The sequence below is a fragment of the Prorops nasuta genome, unplaced genomic scaffold (genome assembly GCF_024137725.1).
Source record: "Prorops nasuta isolate Cenicafe-Biocafe unplaced genomic scaffold, Cenicafe_Pnas_1.2 PNAS00038, whole genome shotgun sequence".
Lineage (NCBI taxonomy): Eukaryota > Metazoa > Arthropoda > Insecta > Hymenoptera > Bethylidae > Prorops > Prorops nasuta.
Genome location: NW_027116835.1, coordinates 305,267 through 327,236, shown reverse-complemented (window position 1 = coordinate 327,236; position 21,970 = coordinate 305,267). Strand labels below are relative to the sequence as shown.

The 21,970-nt window shown below is 42.7% G+C and overlaps 1 protein-coding gene across 1 annotated transcript; it reads left to right on the top strand.

The window, feature by feature from the left end:
• The first annotated feature begins 1,248 nt into the window (after positions 1-1,248).
• Positions 1,249-5,818, top strand: LOC136783870 (uncharacterized). The gene is made up of 4 exons (XM_066744211.1): positions 1,249-1,333; positions 1,437-1,586; positions 1,838-2,008; positions 2,086-5,818. The coding sequence occupies exons 1-4, from the start codon at positions 1,286-1,288 to the stop codon at positions 2,293-2,295; spliced, it is 579 nt and encodes a 192-aa protein (XP_066600308.1). The 5' UTR covers positions 1,249-1,285; the 3' UTR covers positions 2,296-5,818.
• Positions 5,819-21,970: the final 16,152 nt, after the last annotated feature.

The window sequence follows — 21,970 nt, the reverse complement described above, 5'->3', positions numbered from 1 at the left end:
ATGTACACGCGTATATGTATATATACTGCAAGAAGAGACCGTGATCGAAGGAATCAGGAAATCGCGGACCTAACAAACTCGTATATTCATGTATACCAGCCGGGATGCATGTTCCTTCGCCAAAGAGGTTTTACAAAACACGAGTCCAGTTCCTGATTCTCATTCTGAATATAGATGATATTCGTGGACGTTGAAGAGCGTGGAACAACGCTTCAGCTTGGGAATGACAATAAGTTCGCGTTTAATAATTTCTCCGTAATATATAATTATCGAGGAATGTAATATACCTATATTATGATTTCTCGAATCTTTCTGTATCTCTAAATACTGAAAGATGTATGAATTTGGAAAGTTTGCAGGAGCGAGCGGAATTGCAAATCCGTCTAGCCTCGAGTGAGCACGTTTTTGTATGCGGAGTGTGATTCGAATTTTTGTGTTTTCTCCCGTGTGCTTTCTCAGTGTTGAATTTCATTCGTCGAGGGACGAGAGCAAAGTAGTTGGCGGCGGAGTTTGGGGAAAGATAGCAAGTTCGCATGCGGAATTCGAGAAGTCTCGGATGCAACGTACGCCAAGGAGACACAACTTAGGGATTTGCCGAAAATTCGTGGCCCCCCAGTTATCCTCTTATCTCGTGGTAATTTCCTTTGAAGAATACCGCCATGTCCTTTCGCAATGTTATTTATCGTACGAGGTTCCTCTTCCTCCTCGGCGTTACTCTCGATCGGATCAGGGCTGATAACGGTACCCCGTCGGGAATATACGCGTACGTTATACATATATATATATATACTTATACACGTGCATGCGTAACTTTCTTTTAGCGCGTATAGCTATATACAAATACGCGTACATATAAATACTATATATATACATATATATATATATATATATATATGTAGATCCAATGTGATTCAAAGTAACGAACGTAATAATATCCCAGGACATCGTTCGACCGTACCCGATAGTCAGCCTGCTGCCATGAGGCTAATAATTTCTATACGTGACAGGCAAATAATTACGTTATCGTTCTATTAAAGCGTCGCGTTCTTATGAAACTAGCTCGAAGAGGGAGAGGGAGAGGGAGAAAGAGTGAGAGAGGGGGGGGGGGGGGGGGAAGGGATACCCGCCTGCGGTAGGATAAGCAAACGATTAGGCTAGTGGCGATCACGATGATATTTTTAATTTTACTGCCAATTGGCCTCCTCTCTATATAACTATACGTGAACTGTGCAAACTATACATCATTCACTTTGCTGCATTACCGCTTCCGTAACGTACGTGCAAAATGTTTTATTTCTTCTTCTTCTCTTCTCTCATTTTCCCTACTAGCCATGTAAGTATTTTTAACATTGACCTAATGACTTTTTCATTGATAAAAACGCGCAAAAGTATGGTGATATGACAAGTTTTGTTAATTATTAGTTTTTTAATGACAGGCCATGGAATATGACGACATTCTAGTTTTAGAAGAATCATTAAATTTTAATGAAAACGATTTTTTTCTTTTCGAACAAGTCGACTCAGGTGATGACAGTAAAGTGTACGTAACGATCAAACAACCAATTAACAAAGATGATGATTTACGCGTAAGTATATCTTGCATCTTATATTCAAACGTTTTGAAACTATAAATTATTCGTACATTATAAATAATGAACTTTGACATTTATAATTAAATAGAAATTTATATCGGTGCTGCATTGTGTATTAAAAGGCAGTAACAATGTATCTCTAAGATGAATTGTTTAAAATTTAATAGTTGAATAAAGATAACTAATAATTTATAGAGATATTTGTAGGTGATATAGGGGTAGTTATTTAATTATATTACAATTAGTTAAATGCAGTCCTAATAGTAGCTGATCGTATTGAGCATCCAATTACCATGGAAGCAATAAAATTATGCTCGCTTCTGGATCTGGAGCTTAACGATCCTACGGGTCCTTTGGCACAATTTCGTATGTCTCGAATTTTCAATCTCGAGAATGAGCAATGCCCATTATCAGTGGTAGGTTTACATGGACCTATATAGAAATTTTCAACTCGCTTATCTGACGAATAATTAAATAAAATATTTGTTTGCAGGTCACAAGAAGATTAATGCCTTATTTGTTGCCAGAAAAACTAAGACTGCGAAACGATCTTGGCTGTGGTACATTCACTCATGTGGTTAGCATCGATAAATGCTATTACAGGTCCGAAATTGGATCAGAAATTTGTACAAGCCTCATTTCGGCAAATACCAGTGTACAGTTCGCCGCTAAGAATTGTCGCAATTATATACCTAAAGTATAACGATGCGCATAATAGAGAGTGAACATTGTGCGCATTCAACCAAATCAGACATTAATATAAAGATTCTTAGATAAGTCAGCTCTGATTTCGTTGATTCGTTCGACTGGGTGTTTATGTTTATATAAGGAAAAGTATCGGTACATATCAAATGAGATGAAAGCTGGTAGAAACATTTGACAATCATTTATCAGAGTCGAGGGAGGGCGGCGCGCGGGCGCGCGCCGATGGCAAAGTGCGAAGTTTCATAAGCATGTATTTGCTTATCATTGGGAGGAATCGGTAAGAGCAATAGGCTGCGCGAATATAAGTGCTACATGTGCGTGTTGCAACAACGACCCGCGAGAAACTGTCTAAACAGCTTATCAAGCTTCATCGGATAATGTCGGTATATCCAAAGCCGAACGTAATGCTGCTTATGAGTAATGGCGCAAGATCGTGGCGACCGCGTGGCGAGGTTAAGTCGAACCCGTTGAACCATAGACGGAATCTTATAGATTTAGATACAGGTACCAAACTTGTCTCGAACAACCTGCATGTCCTACGTCCGTTACGCATTATCACTCTTAATCGACGCTCCGATCGTCCATTATTTGTCAAGCCCCTTTTCTAACCCCCTTTCGATTATAACGTCAGAGTCGATCATCAGCTATACCCCCTACCGATCTTCCGTCCCGAAATTCATCCAATTTTCAGATATATCTTTTTCGCCGATAGGAGCTCCATTCCCTATCGGTACAGGGATAGAAGCTGCACGGAAAATATACTATATTGACATAAGGTGGAAATTCATGCAGGATATATAGTAAAGTGTAGTCGTCGATTAGACAAGGGACCGCATGCACTGGGAGATTTCTTGTATAGAAAGGGTATAGAAATAAGTAAAGCTTGCCAGAAATGTAACATGGTAACGGGTGTACGCATTCATGTTTCCTCATTGGGATATCTAATTTCGCACCTTCCATACTCGCCGATTAAATTGGTTAAGAGCTGATGATGGCGAATGGGAGTAAAGCGCGGCGCGAGAGGATAGATATATATATATATATATAGTACTTGCGGTTTGGTAGTGTGGAAAGGTATACGGTATCGTTAACACTGGGTGACCCGCCGCGACGGGACAATTTATATCGACGACCGCGGGAGGTGCGGAAGTATGTATATAGTATATATATACCTATACGGTTTCCCTTCGAGAGCTCAACGGGATCTGCACGGAGGTAACCGATCATCTTCCCCTCGAATCGACACTACGTACCACGTCCGTATACGCGCCGCAGTGGCTCACGGGTTGACATTGTTCAACTGCAGCATACATGGCGCGAGCGAATAAGGCCGCGATAAAGTGCGACGCTTTATCCGACGAGAGAATAACCCTAACGCAAGTGACCGGGACCTCTTTCACGCTCCTTAAACTATTGCTTTTTCCTCCTGCAGTTGTGAGTACCGTTATGCAACACGTCTCGATCTCACACCCGCATATACCGGCCATCCCATTATCTTCCTCTTTCTCTCTACCCCTGTCAAAGTACCTATAAAGCTTATTATTGTAACAATCGAGCGAAAGTTTCAACAGTTCGTGTATCATTGCTCACACTGTGGAATCAACACGATTATCATAGATCCCATGACATTGTCCATTTTCTGTCTATGCTAATAATGATCAATATACGATCTGAGACATGCTTCGATCTTCATGGTTATGTTTTTCAACCTCCAGAACTTTTGTATCTCCTGATGTATTCCGGTACGTGTAATGGTCTCACGCATGTATATGTATCGCGGTATATTTTGTTTAGATGTAGAATAGCACGAGCACATGATTACATTATCGATACATAATTATGAAAAAACAAATGGTCCATTCATAAATCTTTCGATCAAAGGCGATATTCTCATTCGAGCAAACTCTTTATTCGTGGAACAAGCTGTTATGTCACTTAATTATGCGAGAGTATATGGTAAAAAGAAGCGCGCAATACTCATATTAGTTTGGTTAAAATTTCATTAAATTGGATCTGTATACACAGGGCTATTCACGCGCGAGGTAAGTTTATAAAGAAAAGAAAATTAAGAGTCCGCGTGTGCGTGTGTGGATGGTGCGTGCATGGTAGGGAGAAGCATGTGCAGAGAGAATCGTGGAGAAAGGATCGAGATCCGAGAGATCGGTGATGTATCGAGGGCGGTGAGGCGTCCCTTGGCGCGCAACCGAGGGAGAGGAAACAGGGGATGTGAGAAGGCGATTCATTAGTGGTACAACACGGAAGTGCCGAAGCCAAGGGTTCTTGCGTGTGCGTGCGCGTTACAAGCACGTGCTTCTTCGGAGACTCGTGTCGATGCGTGGCTCGAGAGATCCGCTGCAACACGGACGACGACGGGCGACTGACGCGCGACGCAAGCGGCAACTTAATTGTAGCCGATCGCCGTCCGAATCTTCTTCTTTTTCCCAGCGCGCGCGTGCTTTAAAATAGGCACAATATATTGGCGACATATAACGTACTCGTTGCCTCCGATCTGAAAGCTGGAGAATGAATTTTTAGCAGGGAGCCCGCCGGACGCTCCCTTTGCGGTTCGAATGTTAATTGAACGCCCACCCTGCTGCCACACTGCCGCGGCGCGCGCCCGCGCGCTGATGGCTCAGAATTTACAAGGCCTATAAATTACTGAAACGCGTTTGATTACCATCGCGAAAAGAGAGTCCGTATTTCATTATCGCAAGCGTGCGCGTGTCGCAGTCAAGGTCCATCTTTATCTGCCTTAATTGTGCTTTTGCTCCCATTGTAAGCTAGACTATGCAACTGTAAAGTGGAAAGAAAAAGACAAAAATATCCCGTTTCACCCTGTGTGAATTTATCTATTCCAAGCTCTAGCTGCGTCTCTTATTAATTCATTATTTACCGTGTACATTTATATATATATATATATATATATATATATACCTATATCCTACCCCCGAACGTATACGTAATAAGCATTAGCCTTGGTGATTGACGTTTGATCGGCTCACCATACGTGTATTTATCTTCCTTTTTTAATTGACCCCATATCAAGTTAATTCACCACGCATTCGCCAGTCTCAGAATGCATAGAATGCAGAAAGTTAATCTTCCATCATAGATCGTTGCATTTGAACAAATAAAATAACTTGTATGAATGAAAGCAACAGGAGCAATAAAAAAAATACAAGTTAATAGTAAAATGAAATAAATACGACATCCCGTGGCAATAATAATTCCTACGGTAGTTGCGATCAATATCTTTTTCATACCACTTACTTTGATAGTCGCGCATATAACGTAAACCTAATCATAAAATCTGATAAATGTGTAGAAAAAAATTCGTTATACCATAACGAGCATTGCGTTTAACTTATTGCCACAAAAATATTTCTTGGGAGGAAACGAGCTAGCTTGCAGTACACGAGCAACAAGTTCGGGATGCGTTTCCGTACTGATAATATAGCTGTTTGTGGAAATTTATTTTTATCGTCACTATATGGACACAGCAATTAAGCTGAATTTATTGGGAAAATAAGTTGGATGGAATTTGCCGCGGTAATGATTTGATTCATGGAAGAATTTTCTCATTGATAAATCACACATATGTCTATATTGAATAAAATATATCCATTAATATCGATTTATACATGCAGAGAGACAGTTTGTTATTAGCGCAGCTGATAACGTTGCGTTATAGGTAATAAGTATTTGCGCACGCGCATTATAATTTTAGCTTCATTCTGGTCTGGTGGAGGTATATGGAGAGGGCCTAATAGAAAATCACGTATGTTAATTAGCTTCCTAGGAGGGGAATTAGCTGGCAATCGCCAGGAGGAATATCTGCACGAGCTGCTGCAGCCTTACTGCGAGACACGCGAGCTAGTCCTCTAGGATTCTTCCAACGTCGAGCTATTAGTCGAGCTCGTGTATATAGGACCACACCGTGTACCATTATATATATATGTATATATAGCGTATACTCTGGCCAGGTACCGGCGCACTGCGCGCGCTGCGCACCGCAAGGACCGCCAATTCTCTTTTGATTGCTTCTGCTTCCTGGTTTCTTCTTCCTTTGCATGATCAAACGGAATTCCCGTTTCTACTGTGATCCGGGAAATCCGTCGACCTTTCAGACCCGACTAACAAATCCGCGTATAGACGGTGCGTAATAGCCGCTCGAATCTATCCATTAGGGTTAAACGCTTTACTAACCATGAGCTACTCCACTCGAAATTGTCAAATGGCTGGCCAGGCGGTTATACGTGCGCTGCTCGCATGCTGCACTTAACTCTTTTTATTGCTGCTTGCTATATGTGGACTTTTGCCATTAAACATTTTCAACGGTTAGACAATTTGCTTTTACTCCTAGCTTATACGCTATACTCTACTCTTATATATATACTAATTCCAGATAAGTTTAAGAATATATATATATATATATATATATATATAGGTATAATTACGCGAGTTTCGCGATTACTAATCGATCCCTAAAACTCGACTCTTCTCACTCTCGATCGCTCCTTCCTTATCATGCAACCTTCGCGAGAATAAACATGCACATTTCCACAAAGTACTATGTAGAATTTCAATAAAATCCTTTAGTTTTATTCTAAACTACAAATCATTTATAAGATCATCTGGCTGCAGTAGAAGACTGTTTGAAATGAGATTCACTTTACAGCACAGGATGAGTAGTCAAATACCTTATCGAAAGCGCTGCATGCATGTACTACTACGTCTCACGCTTGGCCATGTTTATATATAAAGACTTTTTATGATCATTAGCTTATAGCATAGCGAATTGCACCTTATTATTACAGTAAAATCTATCATATAGAATGGATTCGAGGTATTTTTTCTACCCATAACTAACTATATATACAAGCTTGGATCGTATATGATTCCAAGGAAAATTGTGATCTGGGTTAAAAAATTTCAATTCGACGAGAGGAATTTCTTCTCGCTCGTCGTATGAAAGTGAATTTGGTAAAAAAAGAAATGTTGAAGCAAGGTTGGAGAGAGTATCCGGTGGGTGGAAATAGTGTGTCGATAGGAGCGATTCGAGGTAAGGAGAGAAGGCGAAGTAAAAGGTGGGAAAAAGAGGTAGGGTGCTTTCACAGGGGGGCTAGCCGGCAGAGCTAGAGGTCGCCAATCTTGGCCAGTCGCATGAGATCGAGTCATTCGACATTCCAGCAATAACGGTGGATTGGACTGCGGACACGTACAGCGCGTACTGCGGATTCAACTATAGACTATATAGCGCGCGCAGTGCTCGATCCCCGAAGAGGACCGACACACGCGTAGGCAGTTTTCGTTTTTGCCACTCTCTCATGCACCTGTATACTACGTTCCATCCAACGCACATGGCCGCGTGTCGTAAAACACGTGTATGTACGTACTCTGCCAACCTCTCGAGAATTAGCCTTGTCGCGCGCTGCATGACCATATGCAGCATCTGCAGCGGCGGCCGACCATTATACCAAATAACAAACGAAACTTTCCAATAATTTATCAATATAATAATCCTTCCTGCATTATCAAAAAATCTATACCAACAACTTTTTTCGCACACACTTATATATTCACCTTATTAAGCTATTATTTTATGCGGAGTCGCAGACTGCACTATCCGCATAGACATGCCTTAAACACGACGTAGGAAACAAAGTTCTTTTAGGAGGTTCGACGAATAATGTGACGAAATATTGAAAAATGATATATTCGACGAATACCTGCAGTGATCGACGACGTACCCGCGCAATGCAATCCTCGCTATTATATCTTTCATATTTTTATAATCAGTCATCTTACTGCAAAATTTACATAAAAAACAATTTTGTGTCCTTAAAATTTTAAGCATGTCTCGATCAGTACAACCTCTAATCCATAAATAACCCACCGCGTTGCACGAAAGAAATTAAAAAAGGAACGATCTAATTTTTTACGTACTGCTATAATATCGGATAAAGCATATCGACAGTAGTTTAAGAGGCTTACAGCGTATAGACATATTAGCATCAGACGAGTGGCAGCCGTGGACATTTATTAACTGGCAACAAGCGAGACAATGATGCCTATATATACATATGTAGAGGCCGGTATAGTTGAGCGTGAAATGCCTCGATAGATTTTTCGTAGGATCGTCTAGGTATAGGCTATCCGGCCGGTATAGAGGCTTTTTAGAAGGCAAACAGCTTGGCGCTAATTGCTCGAGAGCGCTCGATAAATTCAGCGTTGATAATTGCCAAGTTATCGGCCACCGGCATCGCTTCAAATTATACACGGCTATCTCCGATAGGAACGCTTACGATAATTAACACTTTGCCGCGCGATACTAATATTACTAGAGTGTGATAGGTGTATACTTTAACTGTAAGCGATGCTTTTCCCTGCTGAAAATGTATATACGCGTACAGTTGTAATGCGAGAAATGATAGCTTATTTTGGCAGTATATAGCCGCAGCTGCCGCGGTACACTGCAAGCTCGAAACCCGTCTTACCAACACACAACACCATCCTTCGAGACTACTTTATTATTGTCATTATTATACAGAGCCGACCGTGCGATTCATGGACGAAAAGTACGTTTAAAAGTAATATTTTGCTAATTATACTCATTTCACGTCATTCGAACGAACGGCTCGAATGCATAAATTTAATAATAATACACTTTATCCGATCAAGGATAGGGATCGTTGGAAAAATCTTGCATTATTCCACTATTTATACCTAAATTATGTACATGTTGATAATTACAGGCGGTATACATATATATTGTTCGCTTCTGCTGCGCGCGCACACACACATACAAAGTATACTTAAAATCTGATTTATATGTATATAGGAAGAATCATCAAGTTAAAAGAGAGGAGCAGTTTGCTGTATCAAAGCCACCAAGTTTATTAATTTTATTCCCTGTTAATACTCGAGGTTTACATATATATATATGTATATATTTATATAGACATGGTTGCATGGTTAATATTATTATCGGGATTACCATCGGTGTGTGTGCAGTATCTATATAGATTTATAATAGGTATATGAAGCACTTACCAATTGGAGTTTCTTTTGGGTTCGCGGCGAATGCTACTGCGCGTCCGAATAAATCTGAAGGCACCAAGGCCGAGGCCGAGGCCGAGGCCGATGGAACCCTGTCGCTTTTCGTGTCTCTCGAAGCTTGGGAGCCACTGCTCGGCTACACTGTCCTGCAGATTGTCATCCATATTCGTCGAGCCGGCTTTCCGAAGCTTCTCCATGGAATTCTCTCGATAGCGAATCTCCTCGTGCACTATAGCAAGTGCAAGAGAGTACCAATAAGAGAGTATTTTCGTTTTTCAGATCGTCTCGAGGGCGATCCGTCCGTGAAAGTGCCGGCTCTGCCGGTTCGTCCGCGTCTCATGTCGGCTTGGCTCGATCTCTGGCTAATCAGCCTTTTAACCTCTATAACGGAGCCCTTGCGAAGCTTCTCTCTCTCTCTCTCTCTCTCTCTCTCTCTCTCTCTCTCTCTTGCGAGACGATGGCGATCCGAGCGAACTGGAGGCGCGGTGGTGCCGGTGGTCCGGTCGGGAGAATTAAAACGATGATCGCCGGGGCCCGGCTCGTTAACGTTCGCCCAACGCCATCCGACCGACCGGCCGGCACACGTAGGCCGGATCGATCCTGGCCGCCTGATTAATTCCGAGATCCACACGGACTCTCCCCTCTCCCTTCGCCTGCACACCACGCCAGCCCGTATGTATGTACGTGCACACTCTCTGCGCGCCTCTCTCCTTCCTCGTCGCACCGCACCGCGCCGCACCGCGCCGCGCCACTCTTCTATTGTCTTCCTTTGCCTTTTGAGTAACGAGCTGTTGCTTGCGTTCCTTCCACCGTATACACTCTCTGCGCGCGCTACGGACTGCCAATAAGATCTCTCTCGAATGCAATGAGCAAGCCCGGCTTTGCTACTCTTACTTATAGCGGTACAGATGCACAGAACGATACAAGTCCCTCGTTGATTCTGTCGAAAAATCACATTGCATTTCCAGTTTAGCCTTCTTCGGAAACACGCTTCTTCAACTTCTTCCTTATCTTTCGAAAATTTATGATTTTTCTTTTCTCGACAAGGAGAATTTCAAACAAGTAGCTAGTTTGCCGTCCATGAGTATCGATAAAGAGAGAGAGAGAGAGAGAGAGAGAAAGAGAGCGAGATTACGCAACTGAGAGGAGAAGGAAGACGCATGCAATCGGATAATTAAGCAGACTAAAGCAATGTGCATGGACTACGTGAGATTGCAAGCGTGTGCAGCTGCATATAGCTATAAGTGGTCGGGACACCGGTCATCTCGCGCAGTAGTCGCGGGCAAACGACGATGCCAGCATTGACACCCCCCGACTATACGAATGGCCGGTTCAACTGTCAGAGACCCCGCGCGTACTTTGCCCCTCTTTCAGCCTCGAGCCTCGAGGACTACGGAAGACGAGGTTCCTCTCGATATTCGCCATCTCCTCTCTTTCGGCCGCGCGCCCGTTCACTGCTCTTCTCCTCCTTCTCAGCTGCCACAAACCAATCGATCCCACGCAGGACCAAAAGAGTTAAACTTTCCTCAAAACAGCTATATCCCCTCTATCTCAATTTTATATCCCATTCGCTCAATGAAATTATCAAATTGGATCATGCATTATTTTTCCATAGCCATTTACGTATACCAATATACGCCCTTCTCGGTCTGCTCGATCAACAATCTCGGTGACGATTGCCAATTTTACTTTCCGATACTATTAACCTTCAGTAGCTTACTCGAGAGAATTCTTAATAATAACGAGGATCTCGTCCACACACTAGCTGTCATTTTTTATTTCATTGAAATATACTCTTCCTATCTCTTCCGGGCAGTTGTTTAAACTTTTCATACTTTCTTGAATTTTAATTCCGTAACAATGGAGATGTTTCGCGTTTGTACATATATAGGTATATATATAGGGAATCTCTCTGATAGCGATTGTACACTTTGCGCAAAGTTTCAAAAGTTTCGTCATGGATCTACTTTAGACTTTCAAGCTCGTAACTGACGCGACGATCACGACTCGCGATGCTGATGAACGAAGCAAAGAGCTGTCCGCGGCTCATCCACATTTCTCGTTGCTGCTGCGCACCTTATCGAGCTCGTGCTTTCAATTTCCCAAGCAATCAGGCCCATCAGGCAACAGTTATCGCGGGAGACAAACTCCACCTCTGGAAATGCTTCGTGTTTCGCAAGCGGTGCAATATTTTAAATAACATACCCGGGGTTCGACTATGACGACGACCGACGATCCTCCAAGATCGATTTCGATATTCCGCCAGGTCTTGGGAAACCTCAGCTTCGGGATAATTACCTCCTTCCAAATGCAACGACTGCACTGTCTCGCGCATAAATTTTCCCACGGCTAAATGCAATTTTCCCGTATAGTCGATGAAACCGAAATCTTCTGGGAAGCCGAGGGCAGTCGCAAATCCGTTTCGCCGAATCTTCGAGCCGCTTAAACGCAACGCGCAACCGGTTTTCGGTGGTTCCGCGCTTCCTACGAGCAATCCCGTTTCTTACAGCCCTCTTCTTCGCCCAGCGATAAAAGGTCAGCTTTTCTCAGTCAACGATCTTCTTCTACTGCTTCCGCGATATTCGCTTGAGAGTGGTCCTCGGGTCTCTTCGCACTGACACACTGCATCTATCGGTACGATAATTTTTCCGAGATCAAACTGATATATAATTGACGGGGTAATTTTGGAAAAAAAGAAAAACTGTGCTGCTCTCAACGAGGATTCTCAATGGTCCTCGAACACGTTGAAGGATGAACGTGAACGTGGCGCGTTCACCATTCGCGTTCGCGGCACTAGCAGCAAATGTGGCCCCGAGTGGTAGCGCGCTCTGGAGCGACACCTGTGAGGAGACGCTACCCTCTGCCTCTTTTTCTTCGGATTTGCTCGCCTGCCTGCCTGCCTGCCTGCCTTGCTCCGTGCACTCCCTTTGCGCACTGGCCTGGCTGGCCGGTTGGTACCGGTTGCTTCGCTGCTTCTATACTTCTTCCCTCGCTCCTTTACTTTCATCCGTTGAACCGTGGAACGAGCTATTGTACCCAGACACGAAAACAAACTTTTCAAAGAGAGATCCCTTTTCCATCAACCGATACATAAACTTAAGCCACTAAATGTTTCCGTGGAAGCATCTTCTTTCAGTTACAGGAACATTTCTGTTCGTCGATCTCTCTCATAGCAGTGCTAACATCTTTATTCGACAAGTCTTTTCCTCATTCTATTTAAAATCCCAGCTTTTTTTTGCAATATTTACTTTATCAACAAATTCAATAAAACAAATAAGAATACAACAATAACTGTCGCGTAGGGTCATCGTGGCCAATGAATCGAGGCTCGGTCCGACTATTTTCCTTTAATATGTTTTGCTTGTTTGTTTATTTTTTTTGCGCTCCTATCTTGTTCTCTTTGACTCTGAATGCAAGCTCGTCGATCGGTGTTCGTCCCACCTTGTATGTACTCCACTGGATCTCTCACGTTCGCCAGCAATAATAACGACAAGAGCAACGGGGCCTCCTCCGGTCACAACTATATCGCGCCACGTTCCGAACTTGATCGATTTCGAGTGAGGTTCCCCGGCAGGCGTAATCTACACACTGCGTGCCTATTACCGCCTATATAATCTTCGATGCCGTTGTCGATGCTGCCGATGCCAGGCACACCGTCGTTGCTGCTCCAACTCCGACCAATGAACAACGATGCCGAGCTAGCAGCCATGCCATGTCGCTCCATTTCTTCCTCTCCTCTCACCGTTCTTATATATATATATATATCCATTGCATTGCCGCTATCCTTCATCCTAGCTTGCCCCTGCCAATATTCTTTGGCCATCCAATAGTCAATATGTATATATATATATATAGTATATATGTATATATAAAGTCGGACGCTCAATAAATTTAAAACACAATAACAAAAATCAAGTAGCGAAATCCCAACGCGATCATTAGTCTACCGAGAGAGACTTTAGACAAGATTAAAATTCCTCTTGTCAAGTTTTAATAAAGCTTTTTCTTTTCTCACCGTTTACTTTTATCGCTTTCCAGTTTCTTCGGTAGCGTCCAGAAGAGAGTGTATATGTAAGGATAGTACTTTTATTGCTTTATTTAATTGATGATCATGCAGCGAAGAAAAGGAACTTGAGAGCGCATTGATATTGTTAGATTAGATTGGTTTGTATATACGAGCGAGAGCAAAGATAAGCATGGGTGTGATGATTGTTGTTAGTGTGGATGGAGCTAGGTGTTAACGGTTAGAGAGACTAGAATGACAAACCAAAGAGGTCGCTGCTTGGCGACGCAACGCGACGTGGCGTGGCGTGGGCCAGTTTCCTCCACCACGCAGCATCATGGCCAACTTACGTCACTATAACAGGGAAAAAGATACAAGGGAAAAGTTTCATTTTACAGATGACCAACCACGGCTATTCTTATCTCAGTTTAAAGTTTTTGTGCTTTCCTTTTCACTATGTTAATTCTCTATGCTGAATCCACTGATTTATCTTTTCGACTTTCCTCATCATATATAGTGATTCCTCAATCGCACTATATATAATGTTCATACTTCAACTAATTTATTAATTTATTCCTTCTGCGTCTTCCATAGACCAAATTATTGTTTTCTTTTTTGGCAAAAGTCGAAAAAGGGACGAGCGGTATTATATCCGTGCATGGGTTTGGTGAATTTACGAGATTTTTAATGGCGAAAGGCCATTTTAGGTTAATTGTCAAAAGGGTGAAAAGGGAAAGAAGCTAGTGGGTAGTAATAATGTGCGTGTGCAGTTGTGTTGTGTCTCCATCCCAGGGCCAAAGATGTGCAAGCAATTTGAACGGGTATGTATGAGTCCTCTCGAGAGGCTCGACTTGTCTATCTTGGTACTATACTTATACTCTATTGGCGTGGTGGTTGATTCGCTCTCGTATACGTCGTAGTATGTACATACGTGGTTTTGCTTGCTCGCGCGAGACTGGCCGAGGAGGAGAGCGGGAGAGCGCGCGGGAGGGTCACGGTCACTAGCAAGGCCGCGCTCGCGATTGTAACGTGTAACATCCATGCTTCTTTTTCCTTTTCTTCCTCTTCTTCGTCTTCTTCTTACCCTCCTCCTCCTCCTTCCATCTTTTTTCCTCTTTCTCCTCTTAATGCCAACTCCCCGCCTTAAGCAGGATAATGGCCCAGCGAATTTTTCATCTTAGCCACGCTGAAAAGCTTTCTTGTAATTATGGCCAAAAAAGGAAGAGAAGACTCCACAAATAAATCTACCTTTAGAGATTTTTCGAACAAGCTATAATCTCGGTCAAAGAACAGCTCCATTTATAAGAAAAGCATAAAATTACTACGTCTCTACCGTATTAATCAAATGAGGCATAATAGGAAATAAACTGATTTTAATCAATGTGATTAAATTAATGAGTTTGCTTTACCTTTGCTTCTTCCGATAATAAAAACCTTCGCCTTCTCGTCCAATCGACTCGCGAGCTTAATTCGAATCAATATTCCCGATAATCTGTTAATAAGCCCAAGAGATATAGCAATACAGTCTTGTGTACATCAAATATATATCTTTTCGAAGATCGCTTTATGGGACTTTGAACATTTTTCTTCCCCGAGCGTACAAATGGTTGCGTATACCTTCGTCGATGCGTATAAATTGAAAGAAAACATCGTTAGCTATCGCGTTATTTTTAGATATCTGGACGTAGGTGAAGTATTATATCGCGCTCAACTCCAGGCCCTAGCTCGTTGCGCTTCGGAGTCCCTCGAGCGTTTACCGTGAGCCATGCATGCACAACTTATGGAGTATAGCAAAGAATATAATTTAACGATGTTTGAAGATGATCGGTGATGCGGCCGGCAAAGAAATGTTAAGTCGGAGGCAGCTTCGAAGGCTCGTGCCGCCTATGCTATATTCAAAAGCATTATATTATATATCCTTCCTCATCTCTGCGCAAAAATTAAGTCTATATATGCCTAATGTATGCAGGAAATAAAAAATACCGCTAAAGTATTTCGTTTGATCCGTTAATTGTATATCGGTGTTTTGCGTTCGTTTATTGGCATGCACGCACAGGATGAAATTTTTAGACCTAAACTGTGATCGATGCACCGCATGACTTCGGGTCAGAATAAAGGGGGGAAGAATGCAGGGGTTGGTTGCAGGGTTCGCTTTGTTTAGTCGTTTTGAAAATTGATTAAGCGAGGAACGGAAGGCCATATATATATATATATAGGAAGAAGTTATGAAATACACCGCGATGTATTGGAACGATTGTAAAGGGCCGGCGGTGGTAGCCGATAAGAAGATGATGTTGGTGCGCGATGGTGGCGTAGGCAGGGCGAGCAGGCAACATAAATCCGGGACGCAGTTTACGCGCCGTCGTAATTCTGTCGTGTTCCGAGTACGGCTGTCCCCGCGCTTATTGCACCTGCAGGCGGCAGCTAGATTTTTAATACAGTGTCCGTGGATAAGTGCTCGTTGCACGCTCGCGTTTCCTCTCGCGGAGGAAAATGACCGGCCGTCAGAGGGTTAAGGAGGGTCGAGCGGGGGTCTTTTGTCCGAGAATCCATAGCGACTCGGACTCTGTGCCATTGAATCGCGACGTATAATTATATGGGAGAGGGACGTAGGGAGGAGCACGAGTAGGAGAAGCTTGGGAGAAAAGAAGAAATGCTGCACGGGATAAGATCGCGCGGAGCTATACGGACCATCCATTCGTATAGGTCTGACACGATGAATCCACCGTACCGCTACGCTTCATCAACCGTTTCGTCAAAAGAGATTCCATGCAGTGCACGGTCTACTCGCGCGACCAGCACACGCGAGTACCAAACCTGGTACCATGAAGAAACCTAGCTGGCGCATGCCATCGCGTATATAAGGACGATGAGTGTGGCATATATTCCGTAGTCGGTTATTGATAAATCACCTATAGCGATGCTTGTAAAAATAACTTGCTACCGTGTCCCGTACGTCTATTTCAAATACACAACTAAATCACACGCTTTCAACGCATTCTTATCAAAACAATAGGCGATTTTTTCCTACCACCTTTTTATATGCGCAATTCGCTATACCCGTTAGGTTTAAAATACAAGGGAGAAAATTGCATGTGTGTGTGTGCGTGTGTGGCTTCAATTTGATCGGGGGAGAGAGGTAGGAAAAAATATATATTGCTACAACAATTTGGTCGTTAATGGTTCGCGTAAATTATAGATACTTGTATCATTAGCTCGAACACTTGGCGATAACTTGTAAAATCAGCGTTAAAATCCGCGCAACAACTGTAAATTAATTGTTTAATTTCTTGATCATGTTGCATATCATCGGTGAGACGAAATGCTCCTCGTCGCCTGCAATGAACGATCGATATAGAATTTACTGTATAATAACGGGTGTCTTAACGAGACGGGAGAAGCGCGAAGAGTTTTCTTTATAATATATCGGGCAAAAACCTCATCATCCAGCTATTTATTGTCGCAATTTAGCATGCGTATACCAGCGACGTTTATCGCGAAATTCAATTCGAGTAGCTAAAATTATCTGGAAGATATTGGTGCAATCACGTAGTCGTAAAAATAAAGCAGATTTCGCGCGTGTCGAATTGCCGATGTAATTTCCTGGATTTTGACGGAGAGACTGTCAATTATTCCGGCAAATCCAGCCACGGACGGTCAAATCGCTCTGTGGCAATTTAATCTTCTCTAGTAAAACGTATTAGTCTAATAAATGCAAGGTATACGGACGGTACTTTTAGGTTGGCCGCCGGGGACTTTCCGAGGGGAAAGATGACGAGAAAGTGCATGTCGATTAGGAAATAGGTACGCGAGCCAAATTAGCTGGCAATAGGTGGGAATCTTTGGCCTCCTATATAAGCTGCCAGTCGCCAACTCTGACGATATGGCGCGACGCTTTCGCCGAACCTCATAATTCCATGCATCCCACTATACATGTCGCTCGTTTAAATTTAATAATTCGATCAAGATATAGTGAAATTGTTGTACATATTCTTTTTCGTCGAATGCGCATAGGCTGCACAAAATTTCAAACTATAATATATATTGAAAGGAAAAAATTAGGTTGCTGGGTAATTTATTATATATAGCTGCAAAAGAGAGAAATGTAGCTGTTATAATATATTGGTACCTATATACCTCCCCGCTGCTTGGTGGAGATCGATGCTACTCTATCGGAATTAAATTTGAAGAGTGAAAAGAGTGAAGAGAGAGAGAGAGAGAGTGAAGATTGAAAGATTAATGATGGCGGCGAAATATCAGCGTAGTACAAATTGATTGTATTCATTTAATTATAGGCATTGCACAATGGTACCACCAGGAAGTATAGCAGTAGGTATCTCTTCTTTATCCGAGACAGGTAGTCAAGCGTTTTACGCAGTGAGCGCAGATACATTAGGCTTACCCTTCTTGAATAATTAATTGCCATGTGGAATAATATAAAGTTTCAAATGCAGTATGTTTATCACTGCAGTGCATCCATCATAATCGATTTATTGCATTCGACTTTGGACATATTCTAACGTCGCGTCACGTGACTTGCATAAAAGAAAGTCGATTTGGAAATGAATTTCTTGCCGGTTTCATAAGAGTTGCACACAGGTTTGTAAAACAATGGCACGTTATTAATTACTATTCCAAATAAAACATTTATCATTTATGCTGGAAACATTTATCACGTGAAAATGTAATACGATTTTCGGTCTTGTATTCTGAGTTGTATAAGTTTTTATGGGTTTATTTTTTCTTTTCTTAGGTGGAGCGTGTAACGTGGGCAGGCCCCGACTCCCCCTTTATTCTTCGCCTTCTTCTTTTGCCTCCTTCCCTTCTCGTCCTCTCTGTTCCTGCCTCTTCTTCGAGAAAAGGCGCTTTCGTTACCTAACTCCGATGCAGCGTTTGTTCGGCTTGCTGCAATAACCCATGCACCTAACCTTGCTTCGATCTCGGCTTCTCGCCTGCTGTATATCTTCGAAGGAACTTTCGATGTTTATCGAGTGGAGGCTGGAGGCAGAGGCTCAACTACGAAGGTTACCTCGAAAGAACCTCGGGAGACGTCGTCGCTGTACCGCGGCCTCTACCGACACGCAATTACGAAGCATGCTCGAATCTTGCTCACGCTTTATTTTTCTGCACGCGCAATTAGCGAACGTCCGCAGCGTTGCTATATTCACTTTTAATTTTCAAGATATTCGCTCCTTGTAAAGAGAGATTACGTAAAGGAATTAAAAGAGAAAAAGAGATTTTTATAAGGGACTAATTAAACTTGAACTTGGTGCATTTAAATGAACCGTGTAAAACTATGTTCCATTTTATGTATATATATATATATATATATATTCATCATCGAACGATTCACTCGAATGAAAATGAGTGCTACGTTTCTCGTCGCAGCGGCTTTTGCTTTCTTATGATATCCGCAGCTTATATGCCTAATGAATCCAGTGTCATTTATATAATAATAACCTTTTACCGAACGGATTAACTCTTCAACGTTTATTAGCTCCCATTGTGGATACGAGCGAGCCGTCAGAGAAATACCACGTCAAAAAGTCTTTCTACCATTCGTCACGCGCCAAGACACGCTGAAAAAGTCATTTGACAGCAATTACGCGTCCAGTGTGCAGTAAACTTTCTATCAAGCCAGGCATCATTTTATGCTGTTTATAGGGAAGGGGGTTAAGCTTTGACAAAGGGCTCGCGCGTCGCGTGGGATACTCCAAAGGCCCTTTAATTTTCAAAGAGGAATTCGCTCGACTCTCTCTCTCTCTCTCTCTCTCTCTCCCTCGACCTAGCCTAGCTGCTTCACAAGACCACATTTTACCTTATACCATCTTCATAATTCCTAACACACCGATTTCCATTTATTTGCTCTTGCGGTCTTTCGCTCCAGAGTTTTTCGTTTACCCTTAATAACCGAAACATATTTATCCATCACTTTTACTCCTATTATATCTCATCCACCCTCCCCCCCCCCCCTTCTCTCTCTCTCTCTCTCTCTCTCTCTCTCTCCTACTTGATTTATAATGTGCAATCCTCTTTTTATAGTCCTTTCTTAGCTTAATCTTTGCTCATTTGTTAAGAGCCTTTTCTCAAGCCGGCCAAAAATCTCATAGGCGATGATTCGTCATAAGAAGTCATTAGGGCAGAGACCATTTGATATCAACAAAGTGGCCGCAGTGCGCACGGCGAGCTTTCTAGCAAAGAGAGTACGAGAATGCTGAAAGAAGTGAAAGAAAAAGGTTGTTTGAAAGGGTGAGGGGGGGGGGATCAAGGTATAGAGCATCACTGACGGAATGATAATGCATGCAAGTTTAAAAGAGAGAGAGAGAAGGATTGGATAGTGGGCGGATGAGGACATGCATCGCGTATACGGGGATTCTCGCGCTCTCTGTGCATTTACGCTGGACAAACTCCCTCGGTATTTATGTTAGAGCTGTGCCTTCCTTTTCCTTGACGGTCCTATCTCAGCTGTCTCCGTCTTTGTCCGTCGCTTCTCTCAGCCGCAGCTGAGTTTGGTCGTTTTCTCGCGGGAAGGCGTGATGAATGATCCAAAGGCACGCAGCACGCATCGAAGCACGCACGCACGCACGCACGGCCTTATGCTAATTAGACGTCTAATCAAAGCCTCGCGTTTATTCGTCCTCTTTGCCCAAATCCATGTGCAGGGAAAAGCAACGGGCTTGCGCGCGGTGTCCCTGTCGCGCGTCGCTCATGGCCCAGCTTCGGAGTCTCGAATCGGCGAGCCTCCTACTCCGAGCCTATATAGTGTATCGATCGTCGGTGCAACGAACCTATAATTGTTTGGCGCGCGCGTTGCTGGCAAAATTGGTATATATATATACGATCGGAAAAACGTCCATGTGTCAGGGATGCGCGAAAGACGAAGATTCCTCGACGAGATCACGCGAATCCGCTCATAGTAATTGCCGTGCCGGCCGTGGTTTCAACGAGACTCACCCTGCCCACTGATTGATCGCTCTCTCGATATTAATTATCCAGGTGGATCGGCAGTTAGGGATTAATTGGACCCTCTTATGCAATCGCCGGCACTGCGCTAACGTGTCTGGACGCCTCAGAGATTTACCGCCTCCTTATAATTCTACTTTTACTTTTATCTTGTATTTTCACAAAACTTGTATAAATCTTTGCCGATTTCACGATGATGGAGAATAACATATAGGTGCCAACACAAAAAACTGCGGTTTTATTAATATCCTTACTCTTTATTTTCTGCCATTTGCATTCATCTGATGCGCAGCTATATTATCGCATTACCCATGCAAGATTTAGCACTATTCGCTCCATTTTAAAGAATAATGTTTCCAAGTTCGGGGAAAATCTTTCTTTTGATCAATCGATTATCGCTCGTTATTCTGCGTTAAAAGGTTTTTAGTCGTGATCGACGCCGCGAGTCTGTAATTTAACCGATGAAAGAAGCTTATGGTTAAGGTGGATGGAAACGGAAAGAGCGCGCGCTGAATTTTTCATAATGATTTTTCTGCAGGCTACGATTATTAAAACGTTGAGCGTTGCATTAATATCTGTCATAAGCTTGAGGGAAAATGAAAAAAGGGTGATATTCGATAATATTAAAAGCTCCAGCTCAGATTTCATCTAGCAGATTGATCGCGCATACTTATTTGCGTACATGTATCACGCGATTCGTCATAAAATTTTTCAAATAGCCACTACATAGGCAAACGACTAAACGATAATATCGGTCATTAATTTCGTCGCGTACAATTTATAAGCGCAGATCCGTAATCTAATACGGTGCCGTGCATTGGAAAGATGAATGCAGGTCTGCGCTCCAACAGGTCTTCGCTTTGTCCGCGTGGGGCGTACGCAAAAGCTGTCGTTTACGACGCCACACAGCTCTGGATATATATATATATATATATATATATATATATGTATATATAGGTATAGGTGTATACATACGCGGATAATCGCAAAAAGTTGGTCCTCGTATGCTGCGCGCACGCGCGTTGCTAAAAGATCGACGGCGCTCAAGGGTGAAGGGGAAGGATCTTTTTCCTTCCCTCCCTCCCTACCGTCCACATCCACTCGTTCCGCGCATAAGCTTCGATTGAATTACCCTCCCGAGGATCGCGTGCCAAACTAACGTATAGGGTATATGCCATGCATGCCTATTAAAGCAATTGACAAGCTATAGAAGAATAAACGAAATTTATTTCATCAGGAGACACGCTTGCGTCTCTCCGCGGCAAATACGTATACGCGCCTTCACACACAGCCATGCACCGATGAAAGGCACTTCCTTATCTCATACAGCAAGTTTCACCGCCCCATAACCTTAACATTATTTTCAAATTGATTTATCTGAACAAATTAAACATTGTCATGCGAGTTAGCTTTTGTTTTATTGATCAATTATTTTTAAAAAGCTTTCGAGTGAGACCATCAGGAACGCACGTGAGAAACGGTACATCCCACCTTATTTTCCCATATTATTTTTCAGCTTCGTTTCTATACAAAAAATCATCAAAATTCTTCTTCGTTCCGCTAAAAACAAAAGACTCGGCTAATCTCTCTGCACCATATTTGTCCAGCTTTCAACTTGATCGTTGATACTCGCACATACGTACTACAT

Excerpts from the sequence above, each read along its gene's own strand:
- LOC136783870 (XM_066744211.1), top strand. The coding sequence starts at position 1,286 with ATGTTTTATTTCTTCTTCTTCTCTTCTCTCATTTTCCCTACTAGCCAT. Across the intron at positions 1,334-1,436 it reads TCATTTTCCCTACTAGCCAT|GCCATGGAATATGACGACAT; the intron begins GTAAGTATTTTT and ends TTTTAATGACAG. Across the intron at positions 1,587-1,837 it reads ACAAAGATGATGATTTACGC|TTAAATGCAGTCCTAATAGT; the intron begins GTAAGTATATCT and ends TATTACAATTAG.